This window comes from Phocoena phocoena, chromosome 6 (genome assembly GCF_963924675.1).
Source record: "Phocoena phocoena chromosome 6, mPhoPho1.1, whole genome shotgun sequence".
Lineage (NCBI taxonomy): Eukaryota > Metazoa > Chordata > Mammalia > Artiodactyla > Phocoenidae > Phocoena > Phocoena phocoena.
The window spans coordinates 101,787,444-101,815,380 of NC_089224.1; the positions used below are offsets into that span (position 1 = coordinate 101,787,444).

At 40.6% G+C, this 27,937-nt stretch overlaps 1 protein-coding gene across 2 annotated transcripts; it reads right to left on the reverse strand.

The window, feature by feature from the left end:
* On the reverse strand, positions 1-27,937 carry FBXW2 (F-box and WD repeat domain containing 2). Of its 2 annotated transcripts, XM_065878970.1 has the most exons (8): positions 27,884-27,937; positions 27,673-27,781; positions 22,257-22,766; positions 13,744-13,938; positions 11,559-11,692; positions 6,323-6,409; positions 5,543-5,712; positions 1-654 (listed from the first exon to the last, which is right to left on the reverse strand). In XM_065878970.1, the coding sequence occupies exons 3-8, from the start codon at positions 22,744-22,746 to the stop codon at positions 366-368; spliced, it is 1,365 nt and encodes a 454-aa protein (XP_065735042.1). In that variant the 5' UTR covers positions 22,747-22,766; positions 27,673-27,781; positions 27,884-27,937; the 3' UTR covers positions 1-365. The 2 variants fall into 2 exon arrangements, with proteins under 2 accessions (XP_065735042.1, XP_065735043.1); XM_065878971.1 differs by lacking the exons at positions 27,673-27,781; positions 27,884-27,937 and having other exon boundaries at positions 22,257-22,952.

Below are 27,937 nucleotides of genomic sequence, written 5' to 3' on the forward strand. Positions count from 1 at the left end.
CAATGGTAAAAAGCTTTAATAATAGACTGAATGTGTTTTTATAGGCAACCAATTAGCAGATTAATGAGCCATTTAAATATCTTTACTTAAAACCAATATTCAAGAAAGATGAACCCCAAATGCAGCCTCTTATACTGACCAACATAACTAAGTACGAATGAAGTCAACGGTGCACCCCATCAGCATGCTGCGGTGTATGTCAACAAAATGAGCCCTCCCCGACCCCGAGCCCTGGTCCCCTGGCAAACAGAGATAATGATTGTGCACTGCGTGACGATACCATTAGGTGAGAACTTTGGTTCATGCAGTCGGCTGCCACAGAGGTTGCACTCAAAACCCACAGCCCCGGCGCCCGAAGTCAGTCATCAGCCGTGCTCCTTCCACAACACCAGGTGAATACTGTGGTCAGGCATGCTGGTGGCAAAGACCAAGCCCGTGTCATTGTGCCCATCCAGTCCATTCAGCCAGGACGCTTCGCCTGCTAGGAAGCTGGAGCCTCTCTTGGATTTCCTATACTCTGGGAGAGGCCAGCGGCTAATCAGGCTCTCTGTCCGCAAGTCCATGATATACAGGTAGCGGTTGTCAAACAGCAGGGCAAAGATATCTCCAAAGCCAAGCAAGGCCAAGTTTGCTATCTCAGGAGTCTTGATGACCCTACAAGGATGAGAGTTAATAAACATGAACCAGAAGGCACCTGTGCTTCTGTTTATGCTACTGTAATCTTTTCTGGAGAAATTTAAAACCAATGCAAAATTCAAGCAGCAAATTTAGAGTTAAACAAAACATTTTTATAAAAAGGAAAATATGAGGACAAAGAGCTCACCCTCCTTTAGAAAAAAGGCCGGGGAGAAGAGCCCTTCATAATGATAAGGGAATATAACATAGGCATATAAGGAGATGAATATTTATAAAAGCACAAAATGCCCATCTAAGCTGGAAAGGATCTTACAGATTATCTCGTTTAATACTCTCACTTCTAAGATGTGAAAACTGAAGTACAGCCAGGGTAAATAATTTGGCTAAGGATTCACAACTAGTTAGTTACCAGTCAGAACGAAAGGGTAACACTCACTCTTACCACTAGGTAAAAACTACTATACAGTCATCCCTTGTTATCCAAAGGGACTGGTTCCTGGACGCCCTCAGATACCCAAATCCGAGGATGCTCCAGTCCCTTACATAAAATGGCGTAGTACAGCCGGCCCTCCACATCCATGGATGCAGAGCACACGGATATGGAGGGCCGATGGTACTGGCCTAGGGGAACCTGCCCCAGCCCAGAACAAAGACTAAAAACCAAGTGACTCAGACTCAGTGCTTCTCTATTCGGCACATAGCAAACACAGGTTCCTCTCTAAGAACGGCAGAGGCTGAATATATGAAGTTCCCCCAAATAATTCAGAAACATTTATTAATAGATTGATAATAAGTTAGAGAAAACTGTGAGAGTTGGGAGGACAGCCTTAACCTTCTCAGGTTGGCAGTTCCTAAAACATCGACGACAAAGGCAGAAAGTGGGAGGGACCTTGCCAAACAGGAACACAAATGAAAAAAAACAAAACGAAACAAACCCTCCGTCTCTCTTATCTGCACATTTAGTAAGGCGAAAAGTTGCTGTCCTCTTTGGAGGCACTAGGAAAAGAGCTATAAGACAAGGGATATACAAATTCTGCTGTGACAATATATTTGAGCCTAGGTGAGACTCCAGTTTACGCTACATCTTAACAAGGACACTACCAACTAGTGTATGTCAATCAGAAGGGACAGGGCCTGGTGACCAGGACAAGCAAGGAACAGCTGAAGAATATGAGCTTGAGGCGGGGAGGAAGCAAAGTGGCAGGGACAGGGAAGCTATACACGATCATCGCCTTCCAATAGTGAAGGATGCGTGAGAGGCCAGGCATTAGGCGCTCTAGCAGAGAGAACGAAGGTCAAAGGGAAAGACCGTTACAAAGGAGCAGATTTTAGTCTGGTATCAGGAAGGGAGGGGATTTGGCAGTGCAGAGTAAGACCTGCTCCTCACACTCAAACCGTCCAAACACCCTTCTTAACCTGCGGCTCTTCTTCATTTCCCTGCCTGCTCATTCACCCAGCTGCTCAAGCTAGGAGACATGGCAACCATGCAAATCTCAAACCACAAATCCAATCACCAAGATCTACGGATTTTACCTCCTAAACTTTCCTTTAATTTGTTCACTACTACCTGAACTGCCCCAACTCTGACCCAGGACATCACCTTTGCCTGCACTGCTACCAAGAGTTTTCAATGGGTGCCCCCACGTCTGCCCTTGGCCCCTTCCAATCAGTCAACCTCACACTAAAATCTAATCCTATTTTAAACTTTTAAACCCTTCAATGGCTCTCTACTGCAGGCACGTCTGCCACTCTGGCCTTCTTTCAGTCACTCAAAGGCACCAGGCTCTGGGGTCTCAGGGCCTTTCAGCAGACTCTGCCCTCGCGTCTACAATGCTCCTCGCTGCACTCTCGCCCCTGGCGCTTAGTGAAATGCGTCTACTCATCCTTTAGAGCTCGGCCCCAATCTCCTCCTCAAAGAAGCTTTCCTTTACTCCTCAAACTAGGCAGGGTCTCAAAGTACCCTGAACCATGTTGCTCTTATCCCAACCATGAAAACACCTGAATGTAGTCAGCTGTTTAATTTAGTCAGCCTTCCCTGGGTAGTCATTTCCACAAGTTTGCTAAGTATCCCAGTGTACATCACAGTGCCTAACATACAGGTTAAATAAGTAAGTATCTGCTAATGACTAGAGAAGTGGTGCAGTAAGCATGGGAAAATACAAATTCCTACAAGAGAGAGCCAAAGGAAACTGGGGGAAGCAGCAGGAAAGTCTAGTAAGTCCCACATCATCAACACAAGCAGAAAATGACCAGAAACTTGGAAAACAGAGTGGCTAGGGGACAGGACTTAAGCCTGAGGAAGTTGAGCTGACTCCAAAGACCCCAGCACAAATGTTCTGCAGGACAGAACACAGGTCCTGACAGGCTCACAGCCTGTCTACTTTGATTACTTTAGAACTGTAAACAGACGTCCCTGCTGTGCACTCTGGGCCCTTAAACCTACAAAACCCCACCTGCTGTACTGAGATAACCTAGCTCAAGGGATTGCACCATAACTTAGCTTTATGGAGCAACATGCTACTATTTGTGCTTTCTTTTCAATTAGCATCAAAGCTTACAGAATGCAACCTGGTCCTGGCAACTGAGGCCACAGGATTTGTACAAGATTTCAAAAAGAGGCTGTTATGTTCATGTTTGAGGGGAAAACGCAAGAGATAAAATAGCCCCTTTTCAAAAAATAAAAAAATCTGAACTTAGTACTTGCTAGCAGCAAACAATCTTGCAGATTTATTGGTTACAGCTAGTATATCGAAACATCAAAAATTAACAGAACTTTCATCTGGGACTCTGGACTCTATATGCCATTCTGAGTAAGAAGCACGAGAATACAGGATCAAAGCAAACCTTTAGAGACTCTCAAACTCTAAGCATTAATCACATTATAATACCTCTATTCCACCTTGCTTCTTCACCCCTCTCTCCCAAATTTTAATTCAAAACAAAAACAATATTAAACTATCAAAGATCTGATTTTCCCACGGTGACTAAGGTCATATCTGTGGGGAACTGGTTCCAGGACCCCCTTGGATAACAAAATGCATGGACGCTCAAGTCCTTTGTATAAAATGGTGCAGTATCTGCATATAACCTACACACATCCTCCCGTATACTTCAAACCATCTCTAGATTACTTACATCTAATACAATGCAAATGCTATGTAAACAGTTGCTGGTGCATGGCAAATTCAAGTTTTGCTTTTTGGAACTTTCTGGACATTTTTTTTTTAATATATTTTTGATCCTCAGTTGGTTGAATCTGTGGGTGTGGAACCCATGGCCAAATGTACTTCAATTTCTTACTTTGCAAAGAATCAAGTTCTTTCAAAAGTTCCTTCTCTCTGGCTTGCTGGTTCCTTAAGCATATGCCTGCCCGATGATCCAACCACAGATGGATGGATGGATGGATGGATGCTGGACTAGGGTGAGCTGTGGGATATTGGGCAAGGCCCTTATCCTCTCTCAGCTTCAGTTTCCCCATCTATAAAATGAAGAGGTTGGACTAATGTTTTCTGGTATCTGTTCCAGTCTTTTTTTGTCAAAATGTAGTTATCAATCATTTCTAGAAATTATTCTGACAGCTTGGAAATCTAACTGGTTAGAAATGTAGGTCTAACTCCAGGAAGACATAAATGAGGTTGTAACTTTACAACCAGAGAGACCGGGCCCACCAAAGTCCTGCGGGCTAGTGGGATCAGATCCCATACAAGCTGACCTCAAACAGTCATGCATAAAAACAATGAAGAAAATGTTCAGTTTCTGTCCCCAGGCCAGCACTTCCTGAAGCATGCTATGGAACACTAATTCTGTGAGCTGTTAACATGTGCTCCTCAAAACAAGGGCTCTATGCACAATACATGTGAAGTACAGTAGGTTAAACAAATTAAAACAGGTTTCTTTATGTAGGACTTCTCACACCTATTAGTAATAAAAACCTGTCAGGTCGTCTGCTAGGTCCTCATAACAGGCATTTCATTTAACCTTTACTTTACAGGTGAGACAATTCAGACACAGAAAGGTTAAGAAACTTACATAAAATCACACAGCTCATAAGAAAGAGAACTAGGTCTTAAACCAAGGTTTATTTATCACCAAAGTAGGTTCTCTTAATCACCATATGTCACTGGCTTCCATCAGCCTCCAATATGCTAACAGATACCACCAGTCTCCAAGAGGGGTCTATGATATACAGTGAATCACAAAATTATTTGTCTACGGACCTCTATTTCTTTCTTTGGAGAGAAACTTTGCAGGTTGTAACTTTCTCCAAGTTTCTCTTTCTGCTAGTCAGCGGAAAGCCACTCAATCCCTCAACACAGAATTTCAACTGACCAGGAAGTAGAACTTAAAATATTAGAACTAGAGGAGATGTGAAAGATCTTTTCATCCAAACTCTTCATTTTCCAGAGAAGCTGGAAGGGAAATTCAGAAATTCTTAAAGTGGAAGTAACTCAAAGTAAGAAGACTTAGAATCTCGACCCTTTACATTCTAACATATAACTCTAATTTAATTACTGCCTTTAAAACATTTTTATGTGTGAGATTTTCAGCACAGAACTGATGGACTAAACATTTCCCCAAAGCAAGTTACTAACTGGTTTATGGAAATATTTAGTCTTGCCTTTATTATTATTATTATTTTTTTTTTTTTTTTTTTTGCGGTACGAGGGCCTCTCACTGTTGTGACCTCTCCCGCTGCGGAGCACAGGCTCCGGACGCGCAGGCTCAGCGGCCATGGCTCACAGGTCCAGCCGCTTCGTGGCATGTGGGATCTTCCCGGACCGGGGCACGAACCCGAGTCCCCTGCATCGGCAGGCGGACTCACAACCACTGCGCTACCAGGGAAGCCCTTGCCTTTATTATTAAACTGCAACAGACTGTTAAAGGTAAAGGTCCAAGGGAATATTACCTGAGAATATCATAACTGGCAAAGTCCCACTGGTAGAGACCCAGTGCCGAACTACAGACAATGTATTTGCCATCAAAATGAAGTCTTGGCTGCAGGCAGATACTTCTATCCTCAGAGACAGACAACGTCTTTAAGCACTTACAGTTAATTTCTCTCCCAATTGGCCAAATCTACAGATAAGAGAAAATTAGGAAAGATGAGAGATCACATCACCATAGAAACGCTTGTCCTTAAACAATGTGGCCTGTGTTTGCTGACGTCAAATACAAAGTGAAGTAAACTGGAGAGACCACAGGTTTTACATCTGAAGCATGGGTTCAAATTCTGATTTGGCACATATGTGTTGCGTAATCTTGGGTGAAATATTTAACCTCTTTGAACCTTAGTTCCTGCAGTGAAGATGGTTAGTGCCTACCATATGGAACAGTTTAAAAGATGCAATAAAAATACATGTAAGAGTGCTCTGTAAACTTTTTTGCAAATTGCTATTATTATGACACAAGTAAATGTTTATGTTTTCATACTTTAGATCTAAGAACTGAGGAGAGCAGGAGATATATGTCTTAAGAAAAGGTAAGAACGCATCGAAGATAAATTTCTGTGGATTTTTTCCCCCCTTCATTTACAAATCAGAGTTAGAAACTGCCTAGAACACAGGAAAATGAACAATTCTCTTTCCAGTGGGTTTAAGAGGGCTTAAAGACATTCCTTCCTCCCTTGAAGTATTCCCCCGTGCCACACTCTTTCATAAGGCAAAGTAATGGAGGGAAAAAACCTCACCTTGATCTCATATTTGTCTGCACTTAAGAGGATGTAGTCTCCAGGGCTGTGCAAGAGAGACTTGACTTTGCACTTTTGCAAGACCACCTAGAAATAATAAATATCCATGTTACAGAAAGATCCTTTTAGTACTGTTCCTACCCCTATTAAAATAGGAAAAAGAGCTCAAAATGATATGGTATATGAGTAATCTATAACTCTATGTTAACTATAACACAAGTTAACCTTTACCAAGAGTTTTACTATTACCAGATTCTTTAGATTATTAGCAAGACCTAAAAGTGTCTAATGTTGGCAGCATTTACTCTTAGCTTTAGTCTGGAAGCAAACATTAGGACTGACTTTAAAAATTATAAAACGTGACTTCATAAAAAATGTGAGGGATAGGAAAGAAAAAAGTCCATTCACATAGTAGATACAAAGGACCTGTTTTCATAAGCATGTGCATCATAAAGGGAAAGGCACTCGACTTGGGACCAGAATCTGTCATATGTTGACTCTGCAACCTTGGGCAGGACCATCTAACCTCTTCATTTCTCAGTTTCCTCATCTTTAAAATAGGGGATGGGGCACCTATTATCTCAAATAATTGTAGTGAAAATGAAATAAAACAAAGAAAATAATAATGTAATAGAAGCTAACATTCCATTAGCATGTGGGATAATCTGTAAACACTAGCTTCTGGTTATTTTAGGAATAAATAAGCATAAAGTGGGAGGGGAGGCCAGGCTCACTCATTCAGAAGCCTGGGTTGCAGATTCAAATGAAACTGACAGACCTGCTACTGAGTGCCAGGCACCTTGCTGGGTTCTGTCCCATCATCTCATTTAGTACTCACAGGAACATCTAGCAGATGATGAAACTCAGGCCCTGAAGGGAAGAGTAACTTATCTAAGACATCTCAGTCAGTGTCCTGGCCCCAAGCCCACTGTTTTTAACATAACACCAACTTGTATTATATAACTTTTCTATTTAAAATTGAATGCACCCAGTACAGAATTTTTTTCCCCAATGTTTTTATTGTTGTAAAATACACATAACATAAAATGTAGAATCTTAACCATTTTTTTTTTTGAGATTATTATTATTTATTTTATTTATTTATTTTTTGGCTGTATTGGGTCTTCGTTTCTATGCGAGGGCTTTCTCTAGTTGCGGCGAGCGGGGGCCACTCTTCATCGCGGTACGCGGGCCTCTCACTATCGTGGCCTTTCTCGTTGCGGAGCACAGGCTCCAGACGCACAGGCTCAGTAGTTGTGGCTCACGGGCCTAGTTGCTCCGCGGCATGTGGGATCTTCCCAGACCAGGGCTCGAACCCGTGTCCCCTGCATCGGTAGGCGGACTCTCAACCACTAGGCCACCAGGGAAGCCCTTAACCATTTTTAAGTGTTCAGTTCGGTGGTATTACTGGTCTTCTCACACAATCACCCACCCAGTCTAAAAGCCACTAGTCATCAGATTCTTTCTTCTTCTTTGTTCCCCATGAGTAAGTTCAGTTGGCTTTACCTTAAAGACACATCCTTCGTGTATGCCCTTCTCTTTCTTTATTGCCACCCAAGTCCAAGCCGTGGGTCTCTTTTGCTTAGACTACTGCAAAAGCCTAACTGGCCAACCTGCATCCACTTGTGCCCCACTGTAACCCATTTTTCACTCAGCAGTTATCTTTTTTTTTAAACTTGCTTTTAAATTAATTAATTATTCATTGTTGGCTGTGTTGGGTCTTCGTTTCTGTGCGAGGACTTTCTCTAGTTGCGGCAAGCAGGGGCCGCTCTTCATTGCGGTGCGCGGGCCTCTCACTATCGCGGCCTCTTGCGGAGCACAGGCTCCAGACGCGCAGGCTTAGTTGTGGCTCATGGGCCTAGTTGCTCCGCGGCATGTGGGATCTTCCCAGACCAGGGCTCGAACCCGTGTCCCCTGCATTGGCAGGCAGATTCTCAACCACTGCCCCACGGGGGAAGCCCAGCAGTTATCTTAAAACATGAAATCACACCAGACTCTTGCTCAGAACTCATCACTTGCTTTCTACTATACTTACAATAATCCAGAATCCTTAATGAGGTCTAGTAAAGCGTGCATGATGGCCCCTCTCCCACACCTCCCCGAACTACAGCACAGCTCCGCTGGCCTTCCAGGGCATCAGCTTATCAAATGTTCTAGGCTCTTTCCCACCCCAGGGCCTGTGCACATACGGCACCCTCTGAAACACGCCATTTACACAGTTACCTCCCATTTATTCTTCACATTTGGCCCCTTCTCTAAAAGCTTTACCTGAATCAAAATGAATTAGACCCTGCACTTTTCCTCCATAGCACTTAACACAATTTGTGAACTTCTGAAACTACTAATAACTATTCCTCCTACTAGACTAACATTCGCATCAAGCCTGGGTCTGTTTTGCTCACTCCTGCATCTTTAGCCCCTCACAGAATAGCATGATAAACTCAAGCAAAGTGTTTCTGCATGGCATTTCCACTGTTTACATGGCTTTTGATTCTCACAGCAATCGTTTTTTCGAAAACTAGAAGACATCACAACATTCTTCTAAAGATCCTGTACATTTTTGGTTCACTTCTTACAAGCATTATTTTCTCCTCCTTCCTCCTTCCCCTTCTTCCCAATTTATTTAAACTAAAAAACAAAAAAACACTGTCCACCCATTTCTCCCACTCCCCACATCCCAACCCCGGCCTCTGGCAACCACCAATCTGTTCTCTGTATCTATGAGCTTGGCTTTTTTTTCCCCTGTAGAGTCCACCTATAAGAGAGATCGTATGGTATTTGCCTCTTTTTTTGTCTTACTTCACTTAGCATAATGCCCCTGAGGTCCATCCATTTGTCACATATGGCAAGATTTCATTCTTTTTTTACGGCTAAATAATATTTCAATACATATACCCCTTCATCCATCTATGGACACTTTGGTTGTTTCCATATCTTGGCTATTGTAAATAATGCTGCAATGAACATGGGGGTGCATGTATCTTTCTGAGTTAGTGTTTTCAATTTCTTTGGATAAATACCCAGAAGTGGAATTGCTGGATCATGTGGAAGTTCTATTTTTCATCCTTTGAGGAACTTCCAAACTGTTTTCCATAGTGGTTGCACCAATTTACATTCCCCTAAAAGTGAACAAAGGTTCCCTTTTCTACACAATCTCACGAACACCTGTTATTTCTTGTCTTTTTGATAATAGTCATTCTAACTAGTATGACGTGATATCTCATTGTGGGTTTTTTTCCCCTAATATTTATTTAGTTAGTTGCCTGTGCTGGGTCTTAGTTGTGGCATGTGGGATCTTCATTGCCACGTGTGGGATCTTTGTTGCAGCATGCGGGATCTTTTTTATAGTTGCGGCATGCAGGATCTAGTTCCCTGACCAGGGATTGAACCTGGGCCCCCTGCAATGGGAGCGCAGAGTCTTAACCACTGGACCACCATGGAAGTCCCTCATTGTGGTTTTGATCTGCATTTCCCTGATGATTAATTATGTTGAACATCTTTTCATTTACTTGTTAGTTGTTGTTTTCATTTATCATCTATATGTCTTCTTTGAAAAAATGCTCAGATCTTCTGCCCATTTTTAAATCAGATTGTTTGGTTTTTGCTATTGAGTTGTATGACTTATTTATCTATTTTGGATATTAGCCCCGATCTGATATATAATTTTCAAATATTTTCTCCCATTCAGTACGTTACCTCGTAATTTTGTTAAGTTTCTTTTGCTGTGCAGCTTTTTAGTATGGTGTAGTCCCACTTATTTATTTTTGCTTTTGTTGCTTTTGGTGTCAGATTCAAAAAATCATTGCCAAAACCTATGTCAAGATGCTTACGATCTCTTCTTCTAGTCTCAAGTTTTATGATTTCAGGTGTTAAGAAGTTCAAATCTTTATTCGATTCTGAGTTAATTTTTATGTATGGTGTAAGACAGTGGTTGAGTTTCATTCTTTTGTAGGTGGCTGTTCAGTTTTCCCAACACCATTTATTGAAGACACTGCCCTTTCCCCATTGTATATTCTTGGCTCCTTTGTCATAAATGAATTGACCATATATACGTGGGTTTATTTCTGGGCTATCTATCCTGTTCCATTGATCTATGTGTCTGTTCTGCCAATACCATAGTTTTAACTACTGTATCTTTGTCATATAGTTTAAAAGCATGATGCCTTCAGCTTTGTGCTTTTTCAAGATTGCTTTGGCTTTTTGAGGTTTTTTGTGGTTCCATACAAATTTTAGGATTATTTGTCTTATTTCCTTGAAAAATGCCATTGGAATTTTGATAGGGATTGCACTGAATATGCAGATTGCTTTGGGTAGTATGGACGTTTTAACAATACCGATTGTTCCAATCCATGAGCACGAAATACCTTTCCATTTATTTGTGTCTACTTCAATTCCCTTCATTAATGCCTTGCAGTTTTCAATATACAGGTCTTTCTGTTATGTACTGGTTAAACTTATTCCCAGGTATTTTATTCTTTTTGATGCAATTGTAAATGGGACTGTTTTCTTTATTTCTCTTTCTGATAGTTCATTATTAGTGTACAGAAAGGCAACAGATTTTTGTGTATAGATTTTACATCTTGTAACTTTACATGTAGTTTACAAGTTCTAACAGTTTTCTGGTGGAGTCATCAAAATACCATGCATCTGCAAATTCTGACAGCTTTACCTCTTCCTTTCCAACATGGATCCCTTTTTTTCTTTTTCTGCTCTGTCTAGGACTTCCAATTATATGTTGAATAAAAGTGGCTAGAAACCAGCACAATGTTCTTTTAAAGAGCCTGTACATTTTTCTTCCACTTCTCGCAAGCATTTTCTTTTTTAAAATGAAAATTACTTTTCTGATTTAAAAATATGCTTATCCTAAAGGGAAAAAAGTACTCAATTCCGCAAGAAATAATCATCTTCAACATTTTAGTGCAAAAACACATTTAGAAACTGTCGTCATACTCTACATAGTTTTTTGTAAGTAACCTGTTTTATTTGCTCCCTCTACCCACCTAATATATTCTGGGCATATTTCCATGTCCATAAGTCACTCATTCATTAAACTATTTACTGAGTGTCTTTTACATGCTGGCCACTGTTATACACCATCATGCTTTGTGGTTTTATCTATCCCATCTTATGACTCATCTACCACTTATGAGGAGGCATCTACCATCCTCCATCCCACCCCCAGCTTCCCCACCCTCAGCGAGACTGATGTCAACATTTCTTCTGTAAGTCTTCCTACCTTGGTGACCCATTCTGTGTGCCCGGTGAGTGTATTCAGGCACGTCCCAGCAGATAAAGCCCACACTTTCACAGTGAAGTCTGCAGAGCCACTCACCAAGATGTCCAGTTCATCATTGTAGTCGACGCTAAACACTAGTATATACAACACACACAAAGTTAAAATACGCCTTTGCCTGTGGGTCCTTCATAGTAGAGTTCAATTACATTCATCCTCCCTAGCTGCCCAACTGTATAATTTCTCAACCAGAACTACTGTAGGAATGATGCTTTCTCAACTAGCAATTTTATGCTAAAAAATGTATCCATTTCAAAATTCTTATTATTATCATAGCTTATAATTCTAAGGATGAAAAGCTCCTGGAATAGTGCCATCTCTTATACTTGTACTAGGTTCAGAGTGAGAGGTAAACCATTGTAGGAGATAATGGCATTTCTTCTCAGGACTGCCTGCCTGATACTACACGTAACTTATCTAGCCTATGCCGGAAAAACAGAACGTAAGTGGACCAACTCGTATTTGTACTATTTACTGCAGTAAGACAAAACGTCAAGAGTATAAGCTGCAAAACAATAACCATACTCAAGAAAAGCCAGTGTAATGAGAAAAAGAGAACAAAGATCTTAAAGGTCAGACTGAGCCATTCTCTCAAACTGTCTGATTTTCTTTAGAGCTCTATCCCCAGCACCTAAAACAGTGCCTGAGTATAGCAAGTACTCAAATATTTGTTTTTAAATGCCTGCCAAGCTCTAAAGGAACACTGGGGACCCTAAGATGAAGACACTGCTCTTTTCTTTAAGGAACTCAGACTAAGTGAGGGGTGGAAGAGGAAGTCCAAAAAAATAAATAAATAAATGTTTACCTCTTGCTAGGGAAACACCAAGGAGAATGACTAACTCTGCCCAGGGGTATCAGGGAGGACTTCAGGGAAGAGGCGATATTGGAGATGGGCCCTGAAGGATGAGTAGAATTTATCAAGAAAAGAAAGAGAATACTGCAGGTAGAGGGAACAGCAAAGGCATGGAGTTAAGTAAAGCCACAGCAATGTCCAGGGAACAGCAAAGAGGAAATTTTTTAGAACAGGGCTCTCAAAGCTGACCAGGTATAAAATCACCTGGAAGTCAATGTACAACCCTGGACACTGTGGAATATTACACTCAGTTTGATATATAAGTTCCATGTTAAATCATATACCTTCAAAATATTAATTTCTACAACAAACAAGTGGTAGCAGAGAAGGCTGAAGAAAAATGTACAGGATGACAAACAAAATGGGGGAGGGGACTTGGTTTTTTGCCATAAAACAGCTAGGTTTACATTAAAGAATTACTGAGTACCAGGTACGGTGCAAGGAATTCAGGACCTAAGTGTGAATAAGACACGCAGGATCCCTGTCCTTCTGGAGCTTACAGGTTGGTGGGGAAACAAGGTTATCATACTTACTTGTATTGATATGATAAGTGTTAATACACATATTGGGAAACCTACAGCAGAGAAACTCAACCTGTTTAGGGAGTCCAGGAAGGCTGCTCATAAGTGTCTCAAGAGCATAGACTATGATTCTCAGGGGCTAATGCAGTGGGTAAAGGGCAGAAAGGAAGAAGGGAGCAGCTGCACAAGAGGCTGGGAACTACATCAACATGATTTCTGCACAGAGCTCCAAAATACAGTGAAGCAGAGGGAGAAGCTCAGATCTGAAGGGTATGTTCAAATGACCAGTTTTTTACAAACTAAGGCTGCTGTAAAATTATTGTCAACCAAGCTCCAATTTGATGTAATCTGTATAGTCACTCCAAATGATTTCCAGTCCTAATTCCACAAATAAAGTGGACTGAATTTACAAGTGTAGCACTTACTCAATTTGGAGGTATGGAATCGATCAAAACAGAGGGGGCTGACTGTTCAATAGGATATAAATAAAATAGGGGAAAAGAAGAACTGCCTCTCCTAGCATAAGGGTATAAAGGACACAAGAGTTAAAAAATGGGCCAAGGAAAAGCAAAATTAGGGGGAAAATTCCAAAAAAGAGTAACTTGAATAAAGGGATTAACTGTAGTGACTGAGAAGGAAATTGGGGGAAAGACAGGTTAAATTTAAAAACAAAAAAGGGGTCACATTCTTGGCTCCTGGCTTTAAGGAATGAGGGTAAAGTAGCTGTTGAAACCCTTGAAGAAAGGCAACCCACCCGCCCCCGTGTGCCCCCGGAAGTGCTGGGTCCTGGCTCCGGAACTCCATTCCCAGCAGGCCACAGTGTTGTCAAAGGAGCCTGTCACAAGCTTCTGCTCATCAAACTTCACCGCTGCACAAGTGTGGGTCTGGATGCCATAAACACACTGCCCTGTGCTCACATCCCATAGTTTTGCAGACAAATCATCTGACCCTTCAAGAGAGAAACAGGGAGGTTAGTAAGAAAACAAACACTAAAGAAGGAAAATCAATTCCCCAAACCATGGTATTCTTAAAGGAGAACCTTAACAGTCACCTCCTCTAGCACTCTCACTTAATAGCTGGGAAAACCAAAGCGTGGAGACAGTAACACAACTTGCTCTGGGTCACCAGAATACTGTTAACAGCCCTGGGACTGAATCCAAGCCTTTTGGTTTAGTCCTTTTCCCTTAATTTTGCAGGTTATAGCGTGGTGTTAGACTAAAGCACCCCTTGGTGCTTCCACTGGTAAATTTTCCCAAAATTTTGGCTATCATGAGCTCTCTGATTTAAGCTCAAAATGGTGGGTACCACCTATGACTGGATGTGTGCACTTGCATGCCTGTCCATTACCCAACAATTCTGAACAAATAAAGAATGGTGAATAGTAAAGTTGTCTGCTGGAACATGTTCTACTCTAAGGCAAATCATAGATAAGCCTCCAATCACTGGTTAACTTCTGCAAAGGCTAACTGCTAATTTCTTGAGCCATCTTGAAATATGTGAAGGAACTTCAAAGAAAACTAGACATAAATTATTCTCAGATGTTCACAACAACTCAACAAAGAGCTTGTAAAGCCTCTTAAGATTCTGCAGAAAAGAGGGTAGGTTTTACTTCTGCCTCTGGTGAGAATATTATACTGATTATGGTGACAATTCAGGACTTTGTCTTAATCACATTTAAAATCCTAACGATGAACACATGTCTCACAATTTACCTGTATAAAAGTAAGAATAAGAACTGACAAAGAGGGAATTCCCTGGCAGTCCAGTGGTTAGGGCTCTGTGCTTCCACTGCAGGCGGAACAGGTTCGATCCCTCATCAGGGAACTAAGATACCGCATGCTGCACAGAGCAGCCAAAAAACAACAAGAACTGACAAAGAAAAAACCATTCTGAAGCTACAAAAATGTAGTCCCTGTAATAAGGACATGGTATCTTGGAAAAGCACCAACTGATCAGTCTTCTAAAAGTTTAAATGACTAAATAAAGTTAGCCACAATGCCACCTTTAAGGGCTGATCAAGAGCCACTGTTTCAGACAATGGAAAAATAGCTATCAGTTATGAAAGAGGCAGAGTATGAATTTCAACTGGGGCAAACCCTATGAGAGCATACTGAAATGAAGACTATATTTGTTGTTATTTTACTATTTAAGGATTCAGTTTCCTCTCTATAAAATGAAAGGCGAGATTTGGCTGGTGGTTTTCAGTGGGCATATGAGGCATCAGTATCTACTGCGGAGCTTTATCAAAACACAGGTGCAGGGCCCTATCTTCAAAGATTCTAACTTAGAACATCTGAGGTAGGATCTAATTACTGTAAAAGCTTGCCAGGTGATTCTAATGTATTAGCAATGCATTGAGAACCAATGATCTAGAACAATACCGTCCAATAGAAATATAAGGCAAAACACATACACAATTTAAATTTTTCTAGTATCTACTTTAAAAAGTACAAAAAAAGGGGACTTCCCTGGTGGCGCAGTGGTTAAGAATCCGCGTGCCAATGCAGGGGACATGGGTTCGAGCCCTGGTCCGGGAAGATACCACATGCCACAGAGTCGCTAAGCCTGTGCGCCACAACTACTGAGCCTGCGCTCTATGAGCCCGCAAGCCACAACTACTGAGCCCACGTGCCACAACTACTGAAGCCTGCCCGCCTAGAGCCCGTGCTCCGCAACAAGAGAAGCCACCGAATGAGAAGCCCACACACCGCAATGAAGAGTAGCCCCCGCTCCCCACAACTAGAGAAAGCCCACGCGCAGCAATGAAGACCCAACGCAGCCAAAAATAAATAAATTTATTTTAAAAAGTACAAAACAGGGAAAATAATATTTTTAACTCAGTATGCCAAAAATATTATCATCTAACATGTAATCAATATAGAAATTAATGAAATAGTTTACATTCTAAGTCTTCAAAATCCAGTGAGTACTTCCTATTTCACATCTCAGTTTGAACTAGCCGTATCTCAAGCGCTCAAAAGCCATACATGTTGAGTGGCTACCACACTGGACAGCACAGGTCTAGATAATCTTTAAGGTCCTCTCAGCTTTTTGGTCCAGTCAGCATTTTGTGACTATATTTCTAGGAAGCAAAGCAGGAAAAGAAATCATTTCAGATCCTATCTGAGCTTGGTTCTGAATTATTGCCAGTGTTCAGCCAGGGTCTCATTCATTCATTCATTCAACCCATTTTTAGAGAACTTGTGTGTCAAGCAGGGCTCTTGCTCTTATGGTGCTTAGTCTTCCTATGAAGACAAAAAGGCTAAACAAACAATAATAATTCAGTACAGTAAGTGGTGGGCAGTACAAAAGCCCATAGCAAATACAAGGGGGGATAAAAGGAGAAAGCGCCCCAGGTGAAGCTCCACTGAGTTTACAGTCGTGCACCTCAACATCGAGGTGCTCCACGAACATGCCTCAGGAGATGGAGCGACTGGCTCCACAGCTATATCCTCTACTCTGCTGTTAAGCCGGGCTGTGCTGTAGGACTGTTGGAAGAAGGAATTTCATGGCTTAAAAAAACCCCCAAACTTTCAGGTATTAGCTAGCTGAAATCTAAAGGATGAATAAAGTAATCAGCACCCTCTCCCCAACCGAAAAAAGCAGTATATGCCAGAGCTCAGCCAAAATTTCTGTAAAAGACTAGACAGTAAATATACTAGGCTTTTTGAGCCCTAGAGTCTCTGTGGTAATTACTCCACTCTGCTGGATCCAGCCCCTGCAGTTCGTGGTTTACCAATCGCTGGAATATAACTATTAAAGCACCTATTAAATATCCCTATATATTACATAAATATACGTGAATAGGCATTGGGGTCGATTCATAAAGAACTACTTGAATCCATTCTAAAAGCTACCTAGGAATTATGTACAATGCTTGTCAAAATGTATTGCCTAAAACGTGGACACTGATAACAGTTCGGTATGACTGGGAAATAGTGGCAAGGTTAGGCTGGAGAACTCGGTCGGGAGGATGTTTAACTATGAACTTATGTGCATTTCTGAAAGATCAGTATGGCTGCATCAAAGAAAATGGTTTGAAGGGGAGCAAAACTAGAAGCAGGAAGGCCAGTTATAAACTAGGAGGGAGGATAAAGAAAACGTGGCCTATACATACAAAGGATTATTATTCAGCCTTAAGAAGGAAGGAAATTCTGACATACGTGACAACATGGAGGAACCATGGAGACATTATGCTAAGTGAAATTCAGTCAGTCACAAAAGAACAAACACTATAAGATTCTACTCTAGGTACTCTAGGTACCTAGAGTAGTCAAATTCAGAGACAGAAAGTAGAATGGTGGTTGCCAGGGGCTGCAGAGGAGGGAATAGGGTGTCATTGATTAATGAGTACAGTTTCAGTTCGGGAAGATGCTGAAAGTTCTGGAGATAGATGGTGGTGATGCCTGCACAACAATGCACTTAAAATGGTTAAAATGATAAATCATATACTTTACCACAATCTGATAAAAAAAGGGAAGGAGATTATCTAAATTAATTATTTAAACTAGTTTATATAGGAAAACATGAGGCCATTCAGTTTTACACCCTAATAAACATCAGAAAACAATCAGGTTGGGTAAAGAGGTTGTAAATGATACAGTGTAGAGGAAAGTGAAAGGGGGCTAAATGTAGACTATTTTTCCTTATATAAAAGGGGGGGAAAAGCCCTCTCAACTCAGAAAACAATCTTTGATATAAAAATTACAGAGATGGGTAATGTAACAAAGGTAAGCAGAAAAATGAGCCGTAACCCAAACAGAGTAAGCTATCTTATCGAGTTAAGTTTAAATATTTAACTGGTAGAATCAGATCTCAGCTCTCAAACCGCCCCTGAGTTATTTGACTCTGTTAAGCAACTGAATAAACATTTACCAGTGCCTCTTCAAGTCAGGCAACTTTCATTCTCCTTCTTGAAACTCTCTTCATTACCCTTGTTTCTTTACCTCTCCCCTTTCTCTGAGTACACACTCAAAGGATCCCCCTATGCTCTATCTTCTCCTCTCTCCATCTCCTTTTAAAATTTCACTTACAGCCATAGCTGTGATGTGACTAACTCCTAAATCATTCTCTCTAGCCCTGAGCACTCTCCAAAGCTCTCACCCAGCATTTCCAGATACTGTGGGAATCTCCACTTAGACGTCCAACTGAATTCAGTTCATCCCAAATTGAATTCCATCTAACCTCTTGAATTTATCCCTTCATTTTCTATTCTTTTACTACTACTACTATCTTCCCAGTTACACACGCAGCTAGAAGCCTTCAGCCATTTTTGAAATCTCCCTATTCCTTACCACATACCCGATTCATTGCCAAATCCTGTCAATTCTATTTCAATAGCTGCTCTTCTCTGCAACTGCTACTTTTAAAAATCTCTACCCTTACTATCCTATATCTAGACCTTTTTAAGCTCATCTAAACTGCAAGACTAGTCATTTAAATTGCAAGCGCAAGATGTGTCTATGTCAAAGGGTATCAACAGAATTAGTATCATCTCCTAGGGGGAACACCTCAGAAATTTCTAGGGTGGCTTCACTGTCACAATGAGAGGACATTACTGGCATCTACTGGGCAGAGTCCAGGAATGCTGGACATCCTGCAATGTTTGCAGAGCACAAAAATAATCTGTATTCTGTATGACATTCCGTAAGGTTCTGCCAGATATTTGTAAGTGAAAATCTTAGTTATCTGACTGAACCTAAAATCTGTTTTACAAAGAGTATTAGCAGTTTAACTGTATACCTAATTTTCTATGAGTGTAACTACCAGATAAATTGAGGAACGACGTACTTTCCTGGGAACTCTGCTAAGAGTCTTTCACCATTTGAAAAGATGGTGTCACAGATGATATCTGTGACACAAACACAACATTCTGCATTCACAGCTGTCATGTTCACAGTAACAGTACACATAGGTGTAAACATCTGATTACCACCTTCTAAGCCACGCTTGAGCACGTGTTCAATATGTATTACTTTAAATCACAGTCCTCTTATTTCTCCTCTGGATCAAAGTTTGGGTATTATATTGATTTTTAAAATGTGTACTTATAGATAAGTTACTTCCATGATTTTTACTTCATGATAGGAGAGTACTGCAAAATATGTCATCAAAAGAGGACCTGGGTCTGACAGAAACAAGAAACACTAGTTTATCTGAAATGGAAAGCTCTGAACTCTGCCCTTTTTCTGCTCAAAAATCTTTCATAGTTTATAGAAAACTGTCCAAATACATGTTCCTGGCATTCTAGCCTTGTGAAAACACAGCCCAAGCCTATTTCTTCAGATTATACTCTAGGAGTCTCTCCCTAATTATATTCTAAGATTTCAGCCAATATGGGTTTTCTTTATTTTCATCCTCCATGCTTCATGCTTGGCCCTTTCGAATGCTGAAATTCCTATTGGAAAGCCCTGTGTATCTCAACTCTCCAAAAATCTATACATTCTTCAAGACCCAACATAAACACTGTTCTACTTTCCCAAATGGAAGAAATCTTTCCTTCTTCTGAACAATTATATAATTTTATTCCCTCATATAATTCAACAGTATCACTTTTTTGGTTGGTCTCTCTTTTAATTAAGATATAATTGACATATAACATTAATTCCAGGTGTGTAATGTAATATTTGGTATCTGTATATACTGTGAAATGTTCATCACAGTAAGCCTAGTTAAATATAACATTTGATCATACCTCTTTTATAGCTCTCGTTTTTCCCATTCGAATGTTAAGCCAGAGGTTACAACACAGCCACTTATAGGTTGAATATGACCCAACCACAATATTTTAAAACTCTGAATAATACTTAAAAATTAATACTTTTTAAAAAACGAGGGTATTTCACAAAAATTTAGACTTGGGGCTTCTCTTGAAAAGTCAGATCTGACAACTCTGAGCCTGAATCCCACATGGCAATAATTTACTACAGTGGAGCAGCAGCTATCCACTCCAGTGTTTTCTTATTAGCCACAGTTCACACGGAGACTTTTACTTAATCAGGTTACCTTCCTGATCCCGGTGTGTACGTTCTCTGCAGAAAGAACTGCTCTAATTCAGCTATGCATGTCCTCACACAGTCTGTCACACAGTAGGCATTTTATAAATAAATACCTACTGAACAGCACAAAGCACAGTAGTTTCCTTTCTTACCATTTCAGAAATAAGCAGAATAACTACCTCATTCAATCCATACCATGTTAATTTTTAGCATTATCGATCTTTTTGGTAATACTGTTTTATTGCTTGCTTAAGGGCTAATCTGAGAGTCACTGTAAATTTATTGCCAAATTCAGAATTTCCCAATTCAACCACAGTGAAAATACAAGCTCTTAAGTAACAAAGTGATACAAACACATGTTTAATTCTATTAACAAATATTTCTCACTAGTAACAGTCCCAGGAATGCTGCTTTAAACTAATGCTTTGGATCATTTTCAATAAACAAAGCATAATTTTCCATATGCCAACCTGGTGAATTTAATCATACTAAAAATAACATAGCATATAGACCCACCTGGAGAATAATCTTAAAGTGCAGGGTTGGGTCCACAGTTATCTGCAGATATTAACTGTCTAGGTAGTTAAGGAATTCAGTGAATGTATTCCATTTACTTCTGTGCCAAGTAACAGGTTTTACGGCATTTTAAATGCGAAGTTTAACAAGAAATTAAAAAAAAAAAAAAGAGCTGGAATTGGTTCTGAAAATGAGTCAACTGCCAGTATTGACCCAAGTGTGAATAAATGCCAAGCTCAAAGGCAATACGGCATCTTAATCTTTAAAAAAAAATTACCTGCCGGTGATCATGACACGAAAAGGATATTGAAAAGCCATCACCACAGCTGGAAAAGTACATCAAAGTGTAAAAGAACAAATGATGTTGTTCCAGTAATCAGGCTTTTTAGAGGACAGGTAAAATAATGTAAGCACGGAGTAATTTCAGGATGGCAAACAAACAAAACCATGAAATGCCTTAAATTTAATGTTTATTTTATAAAACTGACAAAGTGTCTAGCATTTCAGAGAATGTCACCACGTGAGAAAATGTACATCCTCAATGAATAAAGAAATGACATTTTAAAACAATATTGAGAAATCATACCTCTCTTAATTATTAAAAATATTAAAACTGAGTCTGGTAGGACTCTGAGGGAGAAGCAGGTTACTTTAGACTTTGCTGTGGGCATAGCATCAGTCCAATATATCTGGAAAGGACATTTAAGAGGAGCTAGAAAATTATTCATAGTCTGGATCTTGTGATTCTACTCTGAGGCTCCTGCCCCAAATAAATAATTCAAGGGGAAAAAATAATGCAAACAAAAATATTCATAAAAATAGAAAGAACCTGAATATGCATAATATGGAAATAGCTAAATAATTATGATATATTTACACAAAGGAACAGTATATACTATTAAAAATGACAACTATGTAATTTAGGTAATACTCAAGTGTTTATTAGAAATCATCCTGGATGATTTCTAATCATCCAGAACATGGAGTATCCCTATACTATATATATTATATATGATGGAAATGAATAGGCATTGCTATCACTGGTTAAGAACTGCCTAGAGCCATTCTAAACTTTGCTTGAGAATTATTTACAACACCTATCCAAATGTATTGCCTAAAACATAGGCACTAATTATAATCACACGTAGAAACACATGCCCATTATAATTGGAAGATACACATAATTCTAATTTTAATGACTACATTTGTTATAAAAAGTTACCTAACTACTTGCTTAGTTTTAAAATACCCAACTGTCTTCATTCCCATGCCCAAACTCTTCTAATTCTTCTCATCACAGGATCTTAGAGCAAGACAGAAATATCTCCTTTTCCATATTTTACAGACAAGGGAACAAACACAGAGAGGTTACATAATTCTTCCAAAATGACCTATTTGCAACTTTTCTACTGTTTTTTCCCCTAAAATCATAGCTGATAGAAAAAAAAAAAAAAAACCCAACATGGAGGCCTGTACATGGAAGAAAAGCACAGAAACAAGTAGAGCTTTCTGACACACATCACGTTTAAAAAAATGTCTGGAGCTTTCTTCTCATAAAATTTTATAAAAATAATTGTCTTCTCAGAGTGAAAAAGGATAAAGAGGAAAAAAACCAGTCAGGGATGGAGGGATAATGCCATTATAGATATCTTATATAATTAACAATTGCCATTCTCAAGCCTGAGGAGTATTTTGTTCTATTTGTAAGACTACACTCTATGAAATGCAAAAAAAAAGTTCCAGGCTCTCTTACCTGTACAGAGGAGTCCATCTTTGTAGTAAAGTGCATACACTCTGGCACTGTGTCCAATTAATGATGAGGTCTCAAAGGCTTCATGGTCCTCCAGTTGCTTCATTCTCAAAATAGCCTTCAAATAAACCTTCTTCCAGTGCAAAGCATCCTGAACAGAATCATCTATCTGCCAGCCCAAATTTTTACAGGCAGTCTGCCACACCTCTGTACAGGCACTTATCACCTTATTCCACTGTTTAGAGACGAGGCAGCATGTGAGTAAAGTCTGAGGATCGAGCCATTTTAACAAATAAAAACTGAGCTCCAGGGGAAGGAGTTTGAGGAAGTCCCGCTTGAGGAGAGTCTCCAGGTTATTGGAGAGATGCCTGAGCTGGACTGCCCCACTCAGACTAATCAGGTGATCCAGAGTTTCATTTTTCTGCAAGTCCGTCAGAGAAAGAAATGTAACAGAAATGTTATCAAGCCATGTCTCAAAGTCCTTTCTCTCCATAAGGTTATGGAAAAATTTACCTGTGGCACATCAAAATATTGTATTAGTTCTGCTCAAAATGACCGTTCAAGCAAGACTGCTAACAAATGAAGTATTAAAAATTAGTGTAAAAAACTTGGCATTACAACATTATGCTCAGTTACATCACAACTTTACAGTTAATACACTGTATTTATCTGAAAATTTTCCATGCACACAAAAGAAAATACATTTGTGAAATCATACTTTAACAAATCATGACCTCAAAACATAACTCAATGAAATTTATGCTGGTGTGTGCGTGATTTGCTCCTTTTGGAGTCTAGCACATGCTACATGCATCTCCACAGTAAAAGATTTACAGAGTATTCATTCCTTATGAAACAGTGTATTCTATACAATGGAACCCCCATCAAAACCATCATAATACCATTTCCTTAATACACTCCATTTGGGCACTAAAATCACAAAAATAAGCACAAGGATGTGACAACCAGAAAACAAGTCTCCGGAGCAGTAATTTGAGACATTGGTCATCATGCTAGGTACAACGTGACCTGTTACTAGAATCACAGAACTGACTACTGGCTTTTGCAATAGATATTCAGGCAAAAAGGTTTGGGGAAGAAAGATAAGCAGATGCAGTAAGTTATACGGCTCATGTATTCTGGTTCTTCCACTTCCTTTATGGCACTGCCTGTTATAACGTGAATTACCAAAGGCCTTATCTGGCCTTACATAGTCTGTTTTTATAAGCCTCATATGAGCTGGTGACAACTCTTAACCTCATGTACCCCCACAGAGCCATGAGGGTCCTGGAAGCCTGCACAAATAAGACAAATTAGTAACTCTGATGCTTAAAAAACACCCAAAGAAAGGGATCATCATCTTCACTTTGCCGATGAGGAAGCTGCAGGTCAGAGAAGGTAAGTGATTTGCCTATAGCCAACAGAGCAGACTGAAAGCCAGTGCTCTCAAGATCAGTACGCTTCTAAACACACCAAGTGTCTCTCTCTGAAGCCAGCTACCACCAGAACTGCAACCTGGTGATAGAATCTGGGAGCACTGAGCCTGATTATATACCACCTTCCCCTTTAGGGCTAAATACAACAAAAAAAATTTACAAGTATCCAGCAAAACATACTATGTCAAGGTGTCAACACACTCTTAACAAGGGGACTAAACTAACAGGAAGAGAACAAAAAATAAAGCAAATCACGTAAAAACCATCTTTCCCAAGATAGGCCATGTTGGTAGATATTAGTGCTGGGTGATGGGTACATGGAGGTTTTTAATTCTATTTTCATATGTTGAAACATTTCAATGATTAAAAAAAAGAACAAAAACTTTCCTTCTAATCTGATCCCTCAGTTTCCCATCAGATTATCACACTAATTTAAAAACTTTATGTCCAAATTAAGGGCTTCCCTGGTGGCGCAGTGGTTAAGAATCCGCCTGCCAATGCAGGGGACAAGGGTTCAAGCCCTGGTCCGGGAAGATCCCACATGCCAGAAGCAACTAAGCCTGTACGCCACAACTACTGAGCCTGCGAGCCACAACTACTGAAGCCCGTGTGCCTAGAGCCCATGCTCTGCAACAAGAAAAGCCACCGCAGTGAGAAGCCCTCGCACCACAACGAAGAGAAGCCCCCGCTCGCCGCAACCAGAGAAAGCCTGCACGAAGCAACAAAGACCTAATTCAGCCAAAAATAAATAAATAAAATAAATAAATTTATTTAAAAAAAAACCTTATGTCCAAATTAAGTTAGAAGAGGAAAATAAACTCCTTTCCATATATGTCACCTAGATCAAGGTTTACACAAATATCCAGATCTAATTGTCCAACTTTGTTAATGTTAAGGTATGTAAAAATCATTTTCATTAATTTCCCAATATCAAATTTGGTGGGAATGTTATTAGACAAAAAGCAGTCAAAGCAAATAAACCTCTTCCAATCACATCATCTGTTGTCTAATATTTTTGAACAGTGAATGGACTTTAACCCTCAGGGTTTGGGCTAGGTAGGATTTATTAATTTAAGGATTTACTTGGCTGCGAAAAAACGATGATTTCACCAAAAGTTTTATCAACTTAACACAAGATAACAAGCCTCCTGGGACTTCCCTGGCGGTCGAGTGGTTAGGACTCTGCGCTTTCACTGCCAAAGGCCTGGGTTCGATCCCTGGTCGGGGAACTAAGATCCCACGAGCCACTCGGCGCAGCCAAAAAACAAAACAAAACAAACAAACAAAAAACCAAAATAACAAGCTTCCTCCTTTTTCTGTATCCTAACAACCTTTTATCTATAAAATTTCTGGAAAAGTTTTACTTTAAAAAAATCATTCACAGCAAGACAAAAAAAAAAGTTTCTGTGGACATTCACAAAATGTCATAACAGCTAATTAGTTAATACTGGCCAATTAAAAACAACCAAAACATCTGCCCAGGCATCATTTTTTACAGTGAAGAAGCAGGGGGGCTTCCTCTATCTCACCTGCACCGCCACACACACACGGTATGCCACAGGTCCATCACAGAAACGCTGACATTTATGTAAGATGAACTGTCATTTAAATGGACACAACGCAAATTTATAATACCCATGAAAACAATATCATTGCCAAATAACTAAGAGACATCATACAGCATGCCAAATCAATGTACCCGTGACACTACAGAGATTATGGGACGAGTTTTCCAACGAGCACCTTTAAAAACCCAGCCAATTTTGATATTTATACACTCTCCTAACTCCTAATAAGAATTTTTCTTCCCACTCTTACATTAGAAATTGCCCTTTAAGCTACTGAACCCTTTACGGGACACTCTTTTCCAGTTCTTCATCTCTCACTGTCATGAAAAAGGCATCTTTTTAAAATAAAGCAGGCCCCATTAACTTTGCAGAATGCACTATTAAAAAAAAATCAGCTTTTGTTTCTCTAAAAAATTGAACTGACTCTGGAGAGAACTTTCTTAAGGTCACAGGTCTAAACTGAACTCTTAGAGAGCCTCTAGGAATATCATGTACTGGCAGCAAAGGTCCCACGGGGAAAACTTCAGGAAGTGGGATTTCAATTCAACTGAAGGAGGAGCTTTTAAAACACCAGAGCTTTCCAATAATGGAACAGCTGCCTCCGGAGTGGTGAGCTTCCCATTACTGGGAATGGTCAAGGACAGCTGGATACAGAGGCAGAATGAGGTAAATGAAAATGCTTTGGAGCAGTCAAACTTTTATTGATTCAGCCACTTCCTCTGTGATCATGGACATGTTCAACTAACTTCTAAGCTTCCGTTTTGTCATCTGTAAAATGGAAGCTAGCTCACCTTGAGGGCTGTGAGAATCAGGACCAGAGTAGGGACATGCCTAGCACAGAGCCCTTGTAAGTTTTATTACTATGAATACCTGGCAGGAAAGCTCCACTAACATCCCTTTCAACCCTATGACATTACCACAGTTTATCTTAAGATGGCTTAAAATATACAGACCAAAAAACTCAAGTGCTCAAACTTACTGGGAATTTAATTTTATAATTAAGGGCAGTTACTGACTTGAGGCTATGATTTCCCACCAGGTGCATTTTCTCTCCACCCTCTCCACACTCCATGGTGTCTCGTCCTTTTTTTCCCCCTCACTTAAGACTAAACATCAAGCTTGCCCTTCTGCCCTCAATAGTAACAAGCACAAACCTCTGAAAGAGGTGGATGATGAAAAGATTCCTAAACTGGGAGATGGGAGACCTGGGTTTGGTCTCTGGTTCTGCCATTAACTCCCTATGTTCCCTTAGGCAACTCTCATCTTTGTACTGGTTTGACAGACTAAAGTACTACTTATAGATATTACCTCACTTGATTTTCACAACCTCGTGGAAGGTATCAGAATTGCTCTTAACTAATAAATGAGGAAATTTATGGCCCCAAAGGTGGAGTGACTGTCCCAGGGTCCCACAGGAAGGAGCAGGTGCAACATCTTTCCCAGCCCCCACCCTCCAAAACCAAAACCAAACCAAACCTATACTCCCAGGTCTTACTAAAGATACAACATTCTCGATTAAACATGATGAATGCATTTTCCTCTCCTCCCTCAGGACCCGGCCTAATCAAGAGAGAAAGCAAGACACTTGTTGCCCTTGGCTTCATCTTCCCTCTCTTTTCTTATTAAGTATAGCCAGCAGTTTAAGAGTACAGAGGCTCTGAACTTATCTAAATGAACTTACTTACTTATATTCTGAATATTCAAGAAGCTAGTAACACTGGCTGCTTCCAGAGAATGCTGGAGGGCTGAGGAATAGGGATGAGGGTCCCTTTATGAATTTAAAACCGTGTGAATATCCGTTCTATGTAAATCCGCCTTCACTTTTAAGATGAATTTTTAAAAGCTTTGAAAGAATACAAATAGTGTTTCTAAAATAAGGGCTCTGCAACACCACTTGTTGCTGGGTGACCCTGGGCAAATCGCTTCACCGATCTCAAGCCCAGTTTCCTCACTTATAAAAGGTAACCACGAACAGGTAACCCTACAAGGGTTTTTAAGAGGAATAAACAAGATAATGCACTTAAAACGTTTAGCACAGTACCCGCACACTGTAAGCCTACAAGAAATGCCGATTACCATCATTATTCAGCATTAACCTTGTTATCTTTATTGCAAACAGCACTACACATACACACCTGTTTCCATGGCCTACCCACAATTATGGCGCAGTCCCTCACATTAGTACAGCGCTTTATACTTCATAAACCACCTCTCCACACTTCATCATCTTTCAAACTCATGGCAGCCCTGGGACATGACTGTTAACTCATTTCGCAGCTAAGGAAACTGACGCACTAGGAAGCAGTCACTCCGAGACTCAATTCTCCCATCTCTAAAATCAACTCCAGATCCCTTCAACCCGTTCGTCGCTCCCGGGTCCCCTGCTCCCGGAGCCGTGTTCCGCGCGGCACTGACCTGAGCGAGCGCCCCGGGGCCCGGGACCTCGCGCCGGGCTCACACCGACTAGGCGCGCTCGGGCCGCCAGAGCCTCGCAGCGGCCGGGTCCGCTCCGCAGCCATGGCGCCTGCAGGAAGAGAAAGACAAACAGCCCGAGGCGCGGCGGGTCAGCAGAGGCGCGGGCGCCAGGCAACCCCCTCCCCGACCCGGGCCCGCCTCATATACAGACCTGGACCTGCGGCCGCCGCTCGAGTCCGCAGCCTCACAGGGGAGCGGCTTCCGG

Excerpts from the sequence above, each read along its gene's own strand:
- FBXW2 (XM_065878970.1), bottom strand. The coding sequence starts at position 22,746 with ATGGAGAGAAAGGACTTTGAGACATGGCTTGATAACATTTCTGTTACA. Across the intron at positions 11,693-13,743 it reads CCGGGGGCACACGGGGGCGG|TGTTTAGCGTCGACTACAAT; the intron begins GTGGGTTGCCTT and ends TGTATATACTAG. Across the intron at positions 5,713-6,322 it reads CAGACAAATATGAGATCAAG|ATTTGGCCAATTGGGAGAGA; the intron begins GTGAGGTTTTTT and ends TCTTATCTGTAG.